We start from the raw sequence: 18,856 nt of genomic DNA, 5'->3' as shown, positions 1-18,856 counted from the left end.
GCATCCCCGGCATATGACTCAAAGGTCTGTGCAGTCCTTACAGGTCTGTCGCACAGCCTCTCTGCAATCTAGGAAGGGAGCATGACATGGAAGTGAGAAAAGGAACAGGCATAAAAACTGCAGGTGACTGTGCATGTGTGTGAAGTGCTTGAAATATACCTCTTCAACTAGACCAGCCACCTCCTACTAGACGTAAGTGGAGGTTGGGCAGGGGTTGAGGAAAGTGGTAATTTGTTAGAAAGTTTCCTGAGAGCTCTTAAGACAGGAAACTGACAAATGATAAAGGAATGTCAAGAATCAGGAGGTGAGCTGAAGCTGGAGACCAAGACTGTCATGTGTCGCTGTGTATTATTTCCTCTGCGGTGCCCACTTGGGGCTTTGAGGGATACATTCAGGGTTAGTTTTGACAGGTACCTGGGTCAGAGGCACTGGACACAGGGAGTTTGGATGCTGATGAGCCTTGCAGTTTAGGCTGGGAAGGGAGGCAGTGGCCTGAGGGCTACAGGGAAAATAAAATAAAAGAACAGATCTAGAGCGTGTGAGGGTATACAGGTGCCGAAAAACAAGGTACCACAGTTGTAAAGAAGGCTGGGTTTAATTGTCCGCTATAGTGTCTTTGTGGATGAGGATTAAAAGTCTAGAAAGTCTAAGTTGAGATTTCTGTCATTCCAACCTTTACCTCACAGTGCTCAGTAAGAGAACTGAACTTCTAAAGAGTCATACTTCCCCTTATAACTGGGCCGAATTTAAAAATACCCATTTGTCTTTACATACTTTTCATTCTAATATAACTATCAAATTGTGACATCTATGGTAAAATTATCCCCCAACTAAGCAATTATACTGTAGAGTTGTCTTGCTTCTCCTTCACCTCGTTTTGTCCTCCCCCATTCGGTCCATTTTATTCTTGGCCTACATAGAGGTCACTCTTGTTTGGACTCTCAACAGTTTACATTTTGTTAAGCCCTTACCATGTGCAAGATATTTTACTAGGCACCAAGTATAAATAATACCAGTCAAAACAACAGCTAACACTTTTTGAGCGCCCACAATTTTTTTTTTAATGTTTATTCATTTTTGAGAGAGACAGAGAGTGCGAGCAGCAGAGGGAGACACAAAATCCGAAGCAGGCTCCAGGCTCCAAGCTGTCAGCACAGAGCCTGATGGGGTCTGGGGCTCAAATCCACAGACCGGGAGGGAGATCATGATCTGAGCTGAAGTCGGATGCTTAACTGACTGAGCCACCCAGGTGCCTTAACTGCCTACAATTCTGCCAGGCACTTTACATGAACTAATTCATTTCATCTTCATGTCACCCTGCACATCGAATAGGAATGTTATCTCCATTTTGAACAGGTGGAAACCAGCTTAAACAATTAGCCTGAGTCCACATAGGTAGAAGGTAGTGTGACCAGGGATTGAAACCCAGATCCCTCTGATTCCAGAGCTGTGCTCTCCGCCCTTAGGAGATGGGCTCCCATAGAGGAAGTGTATGCACAAGTAATAAATTTGATTTGGCAAGTGGCAGTGTAAGGTCTTTAAAGTTGTTTCCCTAATCTACTTATGAGTTTTAACTAGAGTCTGACTTTGATATTTACCTAAGTACATAGGCTTAGATAGGGAAAAATTAGCCCTAAACTACTTGCTATGAAATGTATTTGTTAGAATCGGTATAGACTTCTCTATCACAACACAATCTTTCTAGCATTATTTTTCACTATATTCAGTCCAGACTCCTCATTTCGACTCTCATCAGCTCATTCTCTATCCTGGCGTCGGACGCCAAGTCCTATTATGGCCTCTCATGTCCCAAACCGCCATAAAACGTTAAGGACTTCTCCACCAACAACTCATCCCGTTTGCAACACCCTTGGCTTGTGATCATGTACGAAGTGCCCTTCACTGGGGGACGGGCACGTTTGGGGAACAGTTGGTGCTGGGAAGCACCTGCAGAGCCTGGCTACTGTGGAGAGATGCCCGGACGGAGGGAGGAAGGAGCTAAAATCCGGGGAGTTGGGTTCTGCTCTACGCAGTGCTGCTTACTGCACAGTCTGGTACAAACCACTAAGCCCCCGTTCGCCTGTCTGCAAACGTGAACGGCTTTGACCGGATGAACTACTGGGTTCCATCCACCTCTCGAAGTCGTGCTCGCGAACGCCGGATCAGGGGGCTTCTGTCGGGAGACCGGCCGTGCTACTCGCAGACGACCATGCCCGACCTGGGCCAGCTGCAGGACGTCTCGGATTCAGATCCCTCATCTGATCACAGTTATCTATTCGCCCTCTGCGTTACCCCCTTGTAAGGTGGCTTAGCACAGACCCTGTGCACTCACGGTCAGTATTAAAATATCGGTATTATCACCATCGCTCTGGGACTCACCTTGCCCCGAGGGGAGCCCTACATCCCCTCTCCCTTCTCACTCTGAGCTCAGCTCAAGTCTCTAGAGAGCGTTCGAGAGCTTTTGCTATTAACTTTGGGCTCCTTGGGCACGCAAAAGTCCGGGGCAACTCAGCAGCCACTCCACCCTCCTAATGTCCGACCCTCGCAACGAACCGCGGCGCTCCCACATCCTGCGGCTTCCAGGTCCGACTCGACGCCACCGCCACGTAAAAAGGGTTCCGCTTGGAGACCGGTGCGCTCCCCCGGCAACACAAGCCCCGTCCGCCTCCAGTCTGTTGAGCCTTCCGGGCACCCGGCGCGGCCGCCGCGCCGGAAGTGGGCCGGGCCGAGGGGCGGGACTTCCAGGAGGAGGCGGCAAGTTTGAAAAGAGTCGACGGTTGATGCCGGCTGACTTCTGCCTTGGGCTGCAGCGGCTCCCGGGGCTCCCGGCTCTCCTGCGGGCGGCTGGCGGGTAAGTGAACGCGAACGGACGCGGGAGGACGCGAGCCCGGACGCCGGGCCGGGCGGTGTTTTCGTTGCTCGCAGAGCTGGGGAGGAGGCTGGGGGAGCCCGCCTCCGGCAGGTGGGGGCCCTTTGAATTTGGTGTTGGTCCCAGAAGCAACCTGAGCCCCGTTCCTACGAAACGAATGAGTATTTTCCGGTGCCGCATTGACTGTATGAGAAGACAGTTGAGCTGAAGCTGGCCACTTGAAGCTTGTATTTATATGTGTGTGTGTGTGTGTAGTGTATATATATGTACGTATAAATACACATACATATGTATTTATTTATATTTATATATACTCAATCCATTTAAATATATATGTGTATATATATATATATTAATATATTAATCCGTTCATTTAGAAGGCAGTAGGGTTGAGATGCTCATCAGCTTCCGACAGAAGCACACACCGCTTACCCACAACATCAAGAAAGGCAAAAAGATCATCCTTAATCCAAAAGTCGAAGGAAGAGAGCTGTGCATGCGTAGGACGATCCTTTTCTCTGAATGAGTTTAGGAAACTTTTCACGGTACTTACTTTGTTGAGGTTGAGAGTCATTTCTGTTTGTTTTTGTTTCTAGTCTGTGCCTCCTGGAGGTTTGATTTCCACAAACTAGTTTGTTTTAGCAAAACGAAGTGTGTACAATTTGAGACGTGTTCTGTCAATATCTACTCGGCTCAGCGTCTTGGTGTTGCAAAAACCTAAGAAACTGGAGGGAGAATTAGCAGTTAATCTCTGCTTCTTTGCTAAGCGGTCTGAAGGTCACTCTACATAGATTATTAGGGCATTTGTACACTTTATCCCGAGAGAGAGCTCATTCTGTGTAGTTGGAAGGCCTTTTCCCCCACCGCCTGAAAGTGAATCGGAACTGGAATTGGAATTGGATATGGCAGATGATTCCAAAAGGAAGCGCTGGGAGTTTGGGAGACATCTTGGAGGTGATTAACTTGAAACAGAAAAGTCATTGGCCTATTAAATATTGGAAGGTTTCAGAAACCAACACTAAAATTTGAATTTATGTGGTGGGTAGGGTAATTGAAGTATTTTTGTAAAGATGTTGCCTGGGACATTTGATGTTTATGGGTTTAATCTGATAACAGAGTGCAAGACAGAGAAGGATGTGTGACAGTGATTGTGAAAGTATTTTACACCTGCTCTTCCTCTAGCACAATAATCTTTGATTCAGATGCAGCTTGTTTTGGGAAAGTGACTTTTTCTACAGTCCTTCGTTGCCAAGTCTTTCTATCAATCGTTTTTAAATCTGTGACTTAGAGGAAAATGTGGAATGTGTATGTACGCCGAAAAGGACCCCTAATATGTGAAGTGTGTCAGGATTTGGAGTCAGAAAGATGCGGGCTATGGAACGAAAGCTCGAATTTATGAAGTTCAGTGATGGGAAGTGCGAATCCTTGCCTAAGGTTCAAATAATTCTCCAAGAAAAACATGGAGAAGTCCGGCTTCGCGTAAGTGGGTCACACCGAAGAAATTCTGGGAGTTCTTAGTTGATTGTGAGTGAGAGAGAGAGAGAGAGAGAGAGAGACAGACAGACGGACAGTAAGTGCTACAGTTGTAGACTAGATCAGCAGTGGCCAGTGCTACTGCATCGATATTCTGCTCTAGGCAAACCATATCTGGAGTATTGCGTTTGGTTTAAGCATTACATTTTGAGAAGACATCGACAAAATAGTTGTTGTAGAGGAAAGGGAGTAGAACGGCAAAGTTCCCAAAATAATATTATGTAAGGAGCAACTTAATTTATACTTAAATTATACTTAACCTTAGAGAAGAGCTGGCTAAGCAGAGATGTGACAGCTTTCTTCACATTTTTAAAAGTGGTGTCATGTAAACAGATGGGTGTATTCTTTCTAGTTGCATTGACCGGAAATAGGGCCTGTGGGTCAAGGTTACAATGAACAGATTTCTGCACAGTCTGCGGAAGAGTTATCTAATCAGTGGAGCCAGACCCAAGTGGGAAAAAGTTGCCTTGAGGGTTAGCGAATTTTGTGACGTTTGCAGGTGTTCAAGCAGAAGTGGAAAGCCACCTGTCAATCATCTTTCAGAATGGCTTTCCACATTTATCAGAGTTTAGGCAAATTACCGAAGTTTCTTGTTAACTGTAATCGTCCAAGAAACATTAGGAACCTAAAGAACTGGATTTCCAGGATTTCCGGAATTGTGGGTCATTTCAGTTTGTTTGCAAAACTGAATATAATCCTCATGGGATCTCTTGAATTACGCTACTCCCTTACAGAGTGGGGGATCTGTATGGAATAAATCGGTGAGTTAACAGAGTGACGGAGACGGGCTGCTGTCTGGTGCTCCTCTTGCTGTTACTACTGCTGCTCTTCTCCAGGGCAGAGCTAGAAATACAGAGAAAGTGAAAAAGTGTTAGCCTCCCAGGGCCCAAAGTGCAGTGTCCGTTCTGCGCGCACAGTCACAATGCACTGCGGCGGGCGTTAGCTAAATGCACGGCTGCAGGGCGGACTTTCTTAACCTCGGGTGACTGACAACTGGACTGAACAATTCTTTGCTTGGGGGGCTTACGCGGTCATTTTGGTTGTTGAGCAGCACGTTGGCCCTCTGCTCCCTAGGTTCCGGTAGCACCCCATTCTAGTCGGACAACCAAAGATGTCCTCAGACGTTTCCAGATGCCCCCGCCACCCCCCGACCCCGACCCGGGTGCAACAGTGTGAGAACTGCTGATCTAGGGGTCACAGTTGGCAGTACCCCTGGGGTACTTGAGGGGGACGTGTTGTAAAGTTCTCTTCTCTGGCGATTGGAATTCCTTCCGATAACAGCATTCTGTTCTTACAGTATTGTTTCCCGCCCTCTCCTGTGTGCATCTTCAGTCTAATTACCCGTATCACTGTGGGTACATTGACTAGGATATAAGGTCAGACTTCAGTTTTATCATCCATCTGCCCCCGTTGCTACTGTTTATATATAGCTTCGGCTGATAGTGTTGCCTCTATATCTTGCTTTGAAGATTAGTTCTCAGGACCAAACTTGTTAAACTCTGTGCCCTCCAAATTTAAAGAAAAAAACATGCTTTTTCAGGTATGTTCATACAAAGTCCTCTTTCCCATATGAAAGAGAATAGCAGTGGGAAACTTAGAGAATGACGGAGTCATTTCAGAATAAAAGCTATTTTAGGACCCATATATGCACACTTATAATGTAGATGTGTAATTTAATATATATTATATTATATGTAATTTGTGTCTCTTACTGGCGTGTTTGATGATTGTTATCGCTACAATGAATATTCAGCCTCGGCTTGTTAATTTTACTCCTGTTTATCAGTTCCTGGATAAAGAGATGGGCTGCTCTCGCCAGGTTACTGATCTTTGCTTTTTCTTCCTTCAGACTCCGCCGAGCAGGACCTTCCCAGGATGGAAACTTTGTCTTTCCCCAGATACAATGCAGCGGAGATTGTGGTTCATATTCGCAACAAAATCTTAACAGGAGCTGATGGTAAAAACCTCTCCAAGAATGATCTTTATCCAAATCCAAAGGTAAAATGTGATCTGCGTGTGGGTGGTGGCATTTAAATACAGATGAAACTTCCTGGGCCCGCAGCCCACAGGGTTGGAGGAGGGCACGGACCCACGCCACTTACTTTAATCCAGAAGCAATCTCTCGCCTCTTGTAACTTTAAAATGATGCTAAGTCTATCCGTGGGGTGACTTCTACATTTCCATTAGGAATCCGATTCTTTAATAATATGGTGGTTTTCTTAAAAAACCTAAATCATAAATGTATTAAGGTATATTAAATTTTTTATTATCATTGGAGTGATGGTCTGAGCGCATCATTTATTGGTAGGGCTTGAAGGAGCCTGTTCTGGGTGGTTTCCAGCCACAAAAAAATGTTTAGCAACAATTCTCTTTGGAAGCTTGCAGATTAATTTTCTTGCATCGTGCCCCAAGGGGGGATTGAGTTGTTATGACAGGCATAGTTTTATTTCTTTAGTTATTAAATGCAAGAATGAACTATTTATGTGTCACAGAAAATCCCAAAGTCTCCTTCCATTTTCCTGTGTTGGTCTTGAAGTGATAACATCATAAAACCTGGTTTAAGGATGTAGAACTCAAACTTTGTGATCTCAGTGCCCTTTTAATTCTTTAAAAGGGAATGAATACGCTCCGAAGAAATGAACTTGAATATAGATCAGAACAGGTTCTACAGGCCAACGTTTGGCAACTGCTGTCTGTTTTAGACTAGGAAACTTTTAAAAATCCCTGGCTACCCAGTTATGTTCGTATCCCCAGGATGGCGGTGTTCCCTTAAACTGTAACATCTCAGGAAACCTTAACATCTGAAGCATGAACTAAGTTTGCCCACGGTCTTTATTTAAAGAAAAAAAAAATACACCCTCAGTGTGCCATTATTTTTGCCACGTGTCTGCAGTCTGTTTTGAAGGTGTAGCCCTTCTTCCCTGCCCGAATGTGGATGGATTGTTATGTTGGATCGATGTCCTGGCTCTCAGTCTGATCTCACTGACCTCCTGCTACATCTGAGCAAACTGATAAGTGTAGAGGTGCTTTAAAATTTGGAAAAATTAACTACTACAAGGGAAACAGAGTCATTTTGTTTCTCTTCTCCGCATCCATTGGCGACCATGTCGGATGGCAATGACGGTAGCGATGCAGCGTCCGAGCCCTGCGTCTGAGTGTGACCGGTTGTGTTTCTGTCGTAGCCCGAAGTCTTGCACATAATCTACATGAGGGCCTTGCAGATCGTGTACGGGATCCGACTGGAGCATTTTTACATGGTGGGTTACAGAGGAGGCAAAATCACGTTCTTCTGGGGTGTTTCTCCTGCTTGCATTGCAGACTGGTTTCAGGATAAGGGGTTCTTGACTTCATTATTAACAAAGCCAAAGCTTATGTAGAATGAATGTCCCCTGCAGAAGAGTCTTAGGCATTCTTGTGGTTTCTGTGGATAGCTTTAGTGAGACGAGAACAGAGGTGAAAGGCTTAGGTGGCATGGATCATTGCCACCGCGCAGGTGCTCACAGCTTGTCTGTAGGGACGGGAGTGAACACAGCGGAGTCTTCACAGGCCCCGTTCTCTTCTGGGGAGGGACCCCCAAACGGGAGAAGATACACGCTAAGATTGGAAAGAATCGAAGTAAGGCAACTGTGCTCTTAGATATTTCTAGTAGGAAGGGTCATTTTTCTTGATTTTGTTGTTGTTGCGTCCTCAGGGCACTGTCTGAAGTTTTATTAAAAATGTAATATCTTTAGAGTCTCACCAGTATGATTACATATTGTTTAAAAAATCAAAGGCTTTGCTGCTTATTTGCTATGAAACCTTGCCGAGGCTTAATTTCTTTGTTTTTAAAACAGGGGTAGCACACTGTCCTAGGGATCTCATAAAAATTAAAAAAGAATATATATAAAAATGCTTAGCCTAGTTCCTGATACCTACGAAGTGCTAACCTTACCCCTTCACCGCTTCATTCACTTAAAACATCTTGACTGAGCACCTGCCGTGAACCCAGCATTATAATATCAGCAACAGCTCTAGTTTTGTGCTGGGATCTCTATTGTCGGCCAAGTTTTAAGAATTTAATGATCATAGGATTATTTCAATCCTAATTTATGATTAAAATTATGTGGAGGTTGAAGATCGTTCTCATCTTGTCTAGTCGCTGTATAACGTAGACTTGTGATTGTATCCCATTTAGATGCCAGTGAACTCCGAGGTCACGTACCCACATATCATGGAGGGCTTCCTACCGGTCAGCAATCTATCTATCCATCTGTGAGTAGAGTGGTTTTGTTTTCTGCGACTTCCCACATTCACGTGCACGTTACATGAAGCTTTCTTAATGACAGAATTTCTTGGAGAAAGAATTTCTGTCGTCTCCCTCCCCACTCCGTCGGTGCATTCAGAGTTGTGGACTTCCTCTGAATAGAACTGACCGCCTCCCTCTGTGGCACTTTCAATTCCGCTCTGATGGAGGTTTTAAGATGTTGTGAATCTAACATTGTTTGGAGTGTTTCAGGTCCTTGAAGAGTCCTAGTACCTCTAAGAGTGTGTGTTGTTTATTAGAGTTTATGCCCTGGCATTTTCTACCTTGGTGTGGTGTGACTACTCGTGCAGTGTACAGAAAACACAGGATTCTGCATGGCAGTCGGCTTCTGGCTTGGTCTTTTGACATTGAGAAACATCTCCAGAAATCTCTCTGAAAATAAAATGTTGATATCCTATGGTTTATATATAATTTACAGTATTCTTTCTCCGCTTCATCTCCAAGGGACTCCTTTCTGCCCATCTGTCGGGTGAATGACTTTGAGATTGCTGATATTCTGTATCCAAGTAAGTGGGAGTTTAAAACGGTTTTTAATATCTGACTTCAATCTAATAGGCTACCTTTTTATTAATAAATGTAAAAAAAAAACCTACAGGAAATTGGCTTTAGAAAGTGTATCCCATTCTTAAGGATGAATTTTTTCACGTCCTATTACCAGAATTTTATTCTTTTGTAAATCTGCAGGTCCAAACCACTTGCTTATGTAGCCTGGACTTACTCTCTTTTGGTTCTCCACCGTCTACTTGCTTATAAGACTTTCTCTGTACATGTTTTTAGCAATTTGAGTATAATGCGTGTTTTGGGGAATTTCTATTTGTCATGTTGCCCCCGACCCAACTTAGATTTGCTAACTTCCTTGGCTATGTCTCTAGTTTCTATCAAATCTGGAAAATATTCAGATGTCTGATGCAAGTGTTTTCTGCCAGTTCTTCCTGTGGGGCTCCGATGACACGTTTGTTACGCTACCTGATGCACTCAGCTCATGGGTGCTCTGCTTATTCTTTCTCTCTGGCCTGTTAGATAGCTTTGATTGTCCTGTCTCCATTTTCACTAATATATCTGTCTCTCCGGCTGATCTCCTGCTCATTCTGTCTGGTGTACTTCTCATTTCAGATTTTTTTTTTTTTTTTAAGTATAAAAGTTTGATTCGGGCCTTTAAAAAAGAACTCTTCCCAGGGCGCCTGGGTGGCTCATTCTGTTAATTCACACTTTGGCTCAGGTCATGATCTCACGGTTCATGGGTTCAAGCCCCACATTGGGCTCTGTGCTGATAGCTCGGAGCCTAGAGCCTGCTTTGGATTCTGTGTTTCCCTCTCTCTCTGCTCCTGCCCCAACCCCACTCACACACTGTCTTCTGTCTCTCAAAAATAAGTAAACACTAAAATCTTTTCTTTATAATGCTAATGTGTTTTTCTGTGTTCCTGAACAAACAGTATACTTATAGAATAAAGGCTGTCAGGAAGATGGAGTTTAGTTTGGAGAGGCCAAGGTCTCTAGAACTCATAAATTCTAGTTGCCTTGGCCTCTCCAAACTCCAAACTCTATCTCTGTGACTGAGCAGGACCATGAGTTCTGCCGGTGCCCTCCCTCCCCGCGGTACAGCCCCAAAAGTCCAAGTAACAGCCTGGTGCGTAAACAGGGGTCACCCATTTGTCCCGGGGATCGCTGTCCTGTGGTGCCTGTCATCCGGTGTCTAAAATCTGTTGCTTCATATATTTTGTCTGGTTTCCTAGGTGTTTAATATGGGAGTAAATCAGTTCCCTGTCATTCTCTGTCAGCCAGAAATGATTTGCCTTTTTTTTGTAGTTATTAACGCAAAGATAATCCTGATCTTTATATTAGAGCACAGTTTTTTGCACTTTGGCTAATGATAGCACCTACTCAGTTTTATTCTATATGCTACAGGCCAAGTATGGTGGGAGAGGATGAATTTTTATTTTCACATCGCCTCGAAGGTTTATTTAAGGAGTCTCGCTTTCTGTTTTAGAGGCAAAACGAACAAGTCGGTTTCTAAGTGGCATCATCAACTTTATTCACTTCCGAGAGGCGTGCCGCGAGACATACATGGAGTTTCTTTGGCAATATGTAAGACCTGGATATGCTTCGGGGTCGCACCCCAGGCCGGCAGCGTGGTTTGGGAGCGGCTAGCCTGGTCTGAAATCGTTGTCCCGGGGATCTTAGTGTCGCAGGGCTGTTCGAGCCCCGTTGACTTGGATATTTATGTGAAGTCGCAGGTTTTAACGACTGGAAAGCATATATCCGAAGGGCTTTCTGTGCGATTGGAGCCCGTTAGAGCAAGGGCTGGGCGCGCCGTTTTCATCTGGGAGCCGAGCCGCCTCCTCCTGTATTAGGAAACGAAAGGGAAAGAGAAAGAGTAACGGAGCCATTTGTCCTTTATTTAATTGAGATCCTTGAGGTCTATATTTGCTTCCTAAAGAATGGCCTAAAAGGATGTTATGTTTATCAGGCTTCCCTAATGCTGCCTTATAAGGTTCAAGCCAAGTAAATCACTTTCACAGATGGAAACTCGTTTCGTCAACAATTTGGGGAATTTGCAAAGATTATGGGTCATCTGTGGGATTCGTTGCCATCCGTCCTCAGTTGTGGGTTATCATATTCTTAGAAACGTGCCAGAGTCCCACCAGACAATTAGGCCTGCAGCTCCCGCTACGCTGAGTGTCCACGTGACAGCGTTCTTGCACAAGTCACGTAAACTTCCACTTCCTCAGCATCACATACTCCCCAGAGCTTACACGCCTATTTGCTAACACACAGAAACGTACAGGTGTGCTTGGCCGATTTCTCGTGTTTGAAGCCACAGCTCCAGCGGCTGCCGGTTTTACGAAGCCCCGGGGCCGTGCTGCCCAGCCATTGCCCGGCTCGGGCCGGGCGTCCCGGCGTCTCGTCCTGTGGCACGTTGTTCTGTGGTCTCCCATGCGCGTGTCTGACTCTTCAAGGAGAATGAGCTACTCGGACTGTAACTCGGTCCTCTGGATGCTGCTCCTGGCCCGTAGCGCGGGGCCTGACTATGGTGAGACATCAGCGTCGACGGGTGAACACGTACAGAAGCTCCTAGTTCACTCGTCACGGACGCCTGTGCTCCCTGAAGTTCGTGTTTCTGATGGCGAAAGATGGGGAATAAGCATTTTGTGGGGTGAACTGGTAGATGGTTTTTAAACACATCACTGTTTGTGGTGAAAAGCACTAATACGACATTTGCTTTAATAGAAATCTTCTGTGGACAAAATGCACCAGTTAAATACGGCACACCAGGAGGCGTTAATGAAACTGGAGAGACTTGAGTAAGTGGGAGATTTACAGATAAATAGAGTTTCCGGACGCAGAGGGAATGGTGGGTAGGACTTTGCAGTCCTGTGGCCTGCTTCCCGTGCCCCCACCACTCTCACTAAATAGCAGCCGGTCTGAGGTTATCTGTTTTAAAAAGGAAAAAACCTCATTTTCCTTTCTTCTAACTCTTAGTTCATAACATATTCTTTTACTCTATTCCTGTGGTTAGTGAGTTAGCCTGAGTCGTGTGAAGCCATCAGCTTCCCTCCTGCATCGTGTCTGGAATTTCTCGTGTGGGTGACCAGTAACTAGCTGGACGCTCTGTCCCTTCAGGTCCGTTACTGCTGGGAAACGTCTTACTCCTTCAGCAGAGCTTTGTTTTGCCTCATCGCTCAGAGAGGAGAGTCATTCAGGAGTTGTGATTCCTTGCCAGATACCTAGACTTTAAGCAGAGGGATTTTTCTAAATCCCTTCTGATTTCTTGATGGGTTTGAGTTGATCTGCTTCAGGGGCGCATGCTCCTCACCTGCCCGTGTGTACATTTAGAGACAGCAGGCGGCTGTGGAGATGGGGTAGGAGGCAGAGGCCACAACTGAACAGGTAAATTTGGCGTGACCCAGGTGAAGAGAGAAGTGACAGGCCACAGGCAAGCCTGTGTTTGCAGCACATGCAGCAGAACGGCTCTGTCCCTCACCAGCCCGGGGAATGCTCCTAATACACAGATCCTGCAAACCAAGGCCAAAACGATGCTAGGAAAATGGGCAAAGGTTAAAAACGGGATTTATGGAGGATTACAAGCAAACAGCCGATTAAAACTAGTAAAGATTGTTCAGCTCCCTAGCAGTCAGGGAAGCGATACCACCGAAAACCACAGTTCCAGACTATGTCTCACAGCAGAAATTGGGAGCCGTGCACATGGCAGAGCCTACTGCCTGCACCAGGACTGGCAGAGCAAGGGTGGGTGACCCAGGAGAGAGGGGAGGGAGCAGCCGGGCGGGAACCGGCATGGCCCCCAAACCAGGAAGGGACGTCGGCCCCTCGTATCAGGATCCGGGTTAGAAAGGGCAGGGGTGCGTGCAGAAGGGTCCAGACGGAGATGGGGTGGTGGAAGGAGCCCATCTGATTTTTATTTTCCATGTCGTAGAGGTCAGGTCATCTATTTTAAACCCGTGTCCCATGGATGGATGAGAATTCAGAGACATGAAAGGAGATTGTTGTTTTTTCATTCGAGTTATTTGAGGACAGGGCCGACTTTGACCTTGCGCAGTGAAGAACCTGGTACATGTTATTTTAATCTGTCTCTCTATGTTTAGCTCTGTTCCAGCTGAAGAGCAAGCGGAGTTCCAGCAGCTTTCGGATGATATTCAAGAACTGCAGCAATCACTGAATCAGGAGTTTCGTCAAAAAACGGTATCAGCTGTGCTGAGCGTAAAAATTAAACAGCCAGTTAATCTTACCAGCAAAAATGGGTTTATTTGCCACTAGCAGAGAGGTGCAGTTCGGTACCAGCGAGCCGCTGCAGGCGGGAGGGCTCGTCCAACAAGGAGAGCAGTGTTATTGGGGGAGGGGGTTATCTGAATGAAAGTCCGCGGAAGGAACGCAGGAGGGGGGGATGATGATGGTTTCCGGTTGGCGGAGAAGTGGGGTCGTCGGGGTAGTTGATTTCCGGCGGAGATGCCATGAACTTCCTGCCAACGTTGGGCCTGGGTTGATTGCTTCCTGGACCGGAGCTGGAATGGTACAGGGTGAGAGCTCCCCCTCCTGGCCGCCCGACTCTGTGTGGGGGGGTGGGGGGGCGGGTCTTGTTTTATTTTCACTGTCATTGGCTTAAAATTTAAAACAACGTTCTTTTTTGGTGTGTGGATGTGGAGGGGTAAGAGCACATTACCTTCAGTTACTAAAGCTGTAGGGTATTCTGCTGTGCCCACTCGCGCCCCTTAGACTGTATGCTTCTGTCAACCATGAGTTAGTTACTTGTGTTGTCAGAGTTACATGCCGACTCGTTGACTAGGATTTTTTAGGATTTTCCTTTTTCTAATCCTGCTGTTCCCAACTGCCCCGTGGCACCCTGGACACCACAGCACGCCCACAGGGGCGCTTCAGGATATTTTAAAATTTCAGGGGAAACAATGGTATTCAGCATCTGTCGTACCCCGTTTGAACCAGCAGCTCAAGATAGTCCACAGTTCCAATAACAACTCACATTACCTTCCTTTTGTGTCTTTGTAAAGCTGGGTTTTGACATTGGCTGTGCTGAAAAACCAGTACTACGTAAAAAAACTCACAGAACAGGAAACAAGAATGGCTGAGTCCAATCTGATTCCAAGATGTGTGCGTTTGTGCAGTGCACAACAGGTACACACATCCAATTTGGAAGTGGTTGTGGTTATTTAAGACTAAACATTTTTTCTTTCAATTTGTATGTATTGCCTTTTCAAAGGGTTACTGACTTGTTAGGACATAAATACTTACGCAGTTATTTGGATTTCACTACTTAATAAAACAGTGGTTAGATATTTGTTTTGGAACAGTGGTACCATGAATAGAGAAAGTTTGAGAATATATATTCTGGTCTAATCCATTTAACTCTTCTTGTTTCTTACCTTTATTTTATGAGAAAGCTGAGTGGCTAAATTTATATCTATTTTGAACGATTAGAGAAAATAGTTGTTTGCTTTTTTTCTTAGATAGTGCTACAAGATGGAAATTCCCAAAAGAAGTCCGATATTTCGGAGAAAACCAAGTGTTTGGTAAGCTCCTGTTCTTACAACCAGCGCTGGCGGTGCGTGATTGGTGCGGGGGAGAGTTCGAGCTGTGCGCTGCTAGGGTCCCATGGTTCTCCCTTTTTCCTTCAGACAAAACTAACTTAACTTTTTTCAATTTAAATACAAAGCTGACTGTTGTTTGTTAAAAAATGGAAACCCAGAAATGTGTGAGGAGAGTGAAAATCGCCTGAAAGCTCAGTATGTGTCACAGATGACGCTTGTCTACGTGGGGAGAGCCACGTGGTTGTTCCCGAGGGCGCTGGGCACTTCCTGCCTCGCCCCTCGTGCTGTCACTTCACAGCAGCATATGGTTACCCCGTCACCATCGAGCCCCGTCATCTTAACAGTGACACACGGTTGCACATCGTACTGATGTAATCCTTCTGATGTCCTGTTGACAGATGCTCACGGGCTTCTAATTTTTCTGCGATTGGATGGCAGCGTGTGCGTGCTACACACTAGGCGTGCACAGGCGTAGATGTCCGTGTTCCTGCTGCCTTTCATCTTAGAATTCATCTTAGAGTATGTCTTAGAACTCTTCTTAGAACACCTCTTAGAACAGTCTTAGAACAGGGGCGCCTGGGGGGCTCAGTCGGTTAAGCCTCCGACTTCGGCTCAGGTCATGATCTCACATTTGTGGGTTCGAGCCCCGCATCGGGCTCTGTGCTGACAGCTCAGAGCCTGGAGCCTGCTTCCGATTCTGGTCTTCCTCTCTCTCTGCCCCTCCCTGCTCATGCTCTGTCTCTCTCTGTCTCAAAAATAAATAAAAAACATTTAAAAAATTAAAAAAGAAAAAGAACAGTCTTAGAACTCGTCTTAGAACTCAGCTTAGCTTCATATTAACTTCCCATTTTATTACCATGCCTAACATATAAATATGTTTTCTCCACAGAATGAACTAAAATTGTCAGTAGTTTCTTTGAAAGAAGTGCAAGAGAGTTTGAAAACAAAAATTGTGGATTCTCCAGAGAAGCTAAAGAATTATAAAGAAAAAATGAAAGATACAGTCCAGAAACTTAAAAACTCCAGGGTAAATTTTCTTTCTAAAAAACATTTTAATGCTTTTCTATATAAATTATTCTTTCAGGCGAGTCTTGTTTAATCGTGTGTTAATTTTGTGGTGTCCAGTTTATCAACACTTCTTTATTTCTTAAGCATTTGCCCTTGTCTCTAGAATGTAGCTCTTCTCTAAAGCAGGTGTAGGGAAAGGAAATACAATTTCAAGACATTTGTTCAATTATGCAGCATAGTTTTGAGACCTTGTCTCGGGTGATGTCCTCATGAGACCTTCTTACTTTACATGATGGAGAAAGGTACTAAGTTTATAACCAATTATACAGTTACAGATTATAGTATGTATTATGAAAGTGTAAAAGGTGTGCATGTGTTGGGGTAGGAAGTACATGGGAAGTCCCTGTACCTTCTGCTCAGTTTTGCTGTGAACCTAAAACTGTTCTAGAAATATTTTGAAAAAGCACCAGAAAGAGAAACAACAAGAAAACAGAATGGGGTTTTTTGAAATAATGCAATGACGGTGGTTTAATTTAATATCTTGGAACTCTGGGGGTGGAAAGGGAAGGAAGTAGAAATTGATGCCGATATCTGAAGGAAAAACTGTGTTTATCCTGCTAAATTTGTACATGGAAGAACATCTGAGGCAGAGGGAACAGCATTTGCAAAGTCTTTGAGGTGGAAGGGAGCAGCTGTATTCAAAGAACAAGGCCTGGTGCGTCAGAGGGGAGTGGCCGAGGTGGTGGTAGGGAAGCCAGCACCAGGCGGGTCACTCAGGGTGCTGGAATGTGTGCCACCGACGAACCTGCAGGGGGGTGTGGGAGCGGGATGTAACGTGCGTGAGCAGATGGCGCGGTACTGGGGGAGAGGGCCGGAGGCGGAGGGACGGAAGCAGCCGTGGGCGGGCGGTTTGGCGCACTTGGGGAGGCGGGGTTTTTCAGGTCCATTAAAGGAACATTTCTAGCTTATCTCTGGATTTGTTGTTCCAGTCCTTCCTGACCATTAAGATCCTGTCCCAGGAATAGACAGACTACCAGAACCGAAACGAAAGCCTACAAGTAGAGCTGAGTATTTAAGAGAAAAGTATAGTTTGCTTAATGAACAGTTCTGGCTCAGTAGGCCATTCGTTTAGAAGAAAACGGAGCTGACTTTACATCTTGCACCATTTACAAAAATAAATTCTATGTGGATTAAAACCTAACAGTTTTAGAAATTTTAGGAGAAAGTTTGTGTAATCTTGAACTGGGATAGATTTTTTTTTTTAAATTAAGATTGGAATCCAAAAGCTATCGAGAAGAGCAGACCTACGGGACATGTTTATGGTGCACGAGAAGTAAAGGGGATTAGATCCATGACGTGCAAAGATGCACAAGCATTTACAAATTGGTAAGAAAGAGACAGCAGGAAAGTGAGCAGTAACAGGTGGTTTCACCGAAGACCAAATCCGATTGGTTCATGAGGTGGGCGGAGGCTCAGGCTCGTGGGAGAAGGACAGGAAGTCTGTACCGTTCGGGTGGTTGTAGTAAACATGTTCGTCTCCTAATTTCAGAAGACGAATTAATCTCTTAAAAAGAATCTGCTGTAGCAACAGATCCTGTGAGGACGAACGGGAAGAGGGTACTTGGTAGCGCGGCGGCCCAGGAGGAGGTGGGGGAAGTTTGAATATTAGCAGCCATGAGCTCCTTTGACCTCCCCGTGAACAACCTCTGGAAGGCCCTCCAGTGAGTGATGTAGTGAAATTGTGGCTGTTTTCCGTTGTGCAAGGACATCTGGCAATTAAGAAGCATAATTATATGTACTTGGACGCGCGTCGGTAGTGGTGCTTGCCTACTGACCCAGAAACTTAATTGTTCTCGCTCCTAAGCCTGCCGTATTAAGTGCAGAGATTATTTAGGAGCAAACAAATCGACAATCCTGCGGTTTTGTAAAGGGGACTCTCAGACTGGTTTTTTTATGGTTTCTTTTCCTTTCAAAGCAAGAAGTGATGGAAAAATATGAAATCTACAGAGACTCCGTCGAGTGCTTGCCTTCCTGTCAACTGGAGGTGCAGCTATATCAGAAGAAAACACAGGACCTTGCAGATAACCGGGAAAAACTAACCGGCATCTTAAAGGAGGTTTGTATTCTGTAGGATTTTAATGTTTTTATTGTGTAATGGCTTACTCCAGTTGCTTGGATTTACTTTTACTTTTTGTTACTGTTGTCCTAAAGAAAAGCGGGATTGTTCTAGAGAATCATAGATGTGGCCGGTATATGCCAGACAACAAGACATTTTTCTTCTTCTTTTTTTAAATACTTGTTTTATTTTTGAGGAACAAAGAGTACGAGTGGGGGAAGGGCAGAGAGAGGGAGACAGAATCCCAAGCAGGTCAGTCAGCGCAGAGCCTAACATGGGGCTCGATCTCACGAACTGTGAGATCATGACCTGAGCTGAGATTAAGAGTCGGATGCTTAACCAGCGGAGCCACCCAGGTGCCCCAAATAGCTTTCTTCCTAAACACAGCAGTCGTAAGGCCTGTGTTAACTTCCGGATGAGCTGAATAGTAAATTAAGTAACGTGGCATATTGCCATGTGTATTTTGGGAAAAAAGTAATGGAATTTTAAACATGTTCTAACAGTTGGAAATGATCATCTCACCAGTAAGCATAAAGTCCCAACTGAATGGCCTAACGCCGTCCCTGGGTCTATAAGGAGATTTAAGCCTGTGACACAGTCCGTGCTCTGGAGGCCCAGGGCTAATGCCAATGTTACTGAAGTTTCTCAGGCAGGAAGTGTGAGACTCCTGTTTCCTTCTTCACTCTGTCATAGTGATCCAGACTGTCCCTGGGGTCACTGACTTTGCATCTGACAAAGGATTTTTCTAGGAGGGAGTGGGGGGTTAGGAGGGGAGGTGGCCTGGGGTTTCTTCCCCAGGCACCTGCTCCCTTATCTGCCATCAGGAGTCAGCAGGAAAAGATTGGGGCGCACGGCTTCTAACGGTTCCTCACGCTGCCCCTTCCTCCTTAGTCCTCTGACCTTGGTTCAGGCCCAGCGCCCTTGGCCTAGCCTCCCGGCCGGTCCTCCTGACACACGCACGCCGGTCCTCC

General features: G+C 45.4%; 1 protein-coding gene across 1 annotated transcript in view; it reads left to right on the top strand.

The window, feature by feature from the left end:
• The first annotated feature begins 2,756 nt into the window (after positions 1-2,756).
• The window catches only part of NUF2 (NUF2 component of NDC80 kinetochore complex), a 24,761-nt gene continuing 8,661 nt past the window's right edge, over positions 2,757-18,856 (top strand). Inside the window, exons 1-11 of the mRNA XM_029933414.1 lie at positions 2,757-2,851; positions 6,252-6,400; positions 7,585-7,659; positions 8,577-8,653; positions 9,150-9,211; positions 10,693-10,790; positions 11,934-12,007; positions 13,307-13,403; positions 14,681-14,743; positions 15,651-15,788; positions 17,745-17,885. Coding sequence (XP_029789274.1) covers positions 6,278-6,400; positions 7,585-7,659; positions 8,577-8,653; positions 9,150-9,211; positions 10,693-10,790; positions 11,934-12,007; positions 13,307-13,403; positions 14,681-14,743; positions 15,651-15,788; positions 17,745-17,885 — 948 coding nt within the window. The 5' untranslated portion in view covers positions 2,757-2,851; positions 6,252-6,277. The remainder of the gene's footprint in view (positions 2,852-6,251; positions 6,401-7,584; positions 7,660-8,576; positions 8,654-9,149; positions 9,212-10,692; positions 10,791-11,933; positions 12,008-13,306; positions 13,404-14,680; positions 14,744-15,650; positions 15,789-17,744; positions 17,886-18,856) is intronic.

Source organism: Suricata suricatta, chromosome 3, assembly GCF_006229205.1.
Source record: "Suricata suricatta isolate VVHF042 chromosome 3, meerkat_22Aug2017_6uvM2_HiC, whole genome shotgun sequence".
Taxonomy (NCBI): domain Eukaryota; kingdom Metazoa; phylum Chordata; class Mammalia; order Carnivora; family Herpestidae; genus Suricata; species Suricata suricatta.
This window is presented reverse-complemented; position numbering and strand designations above follow the sequence as displayed.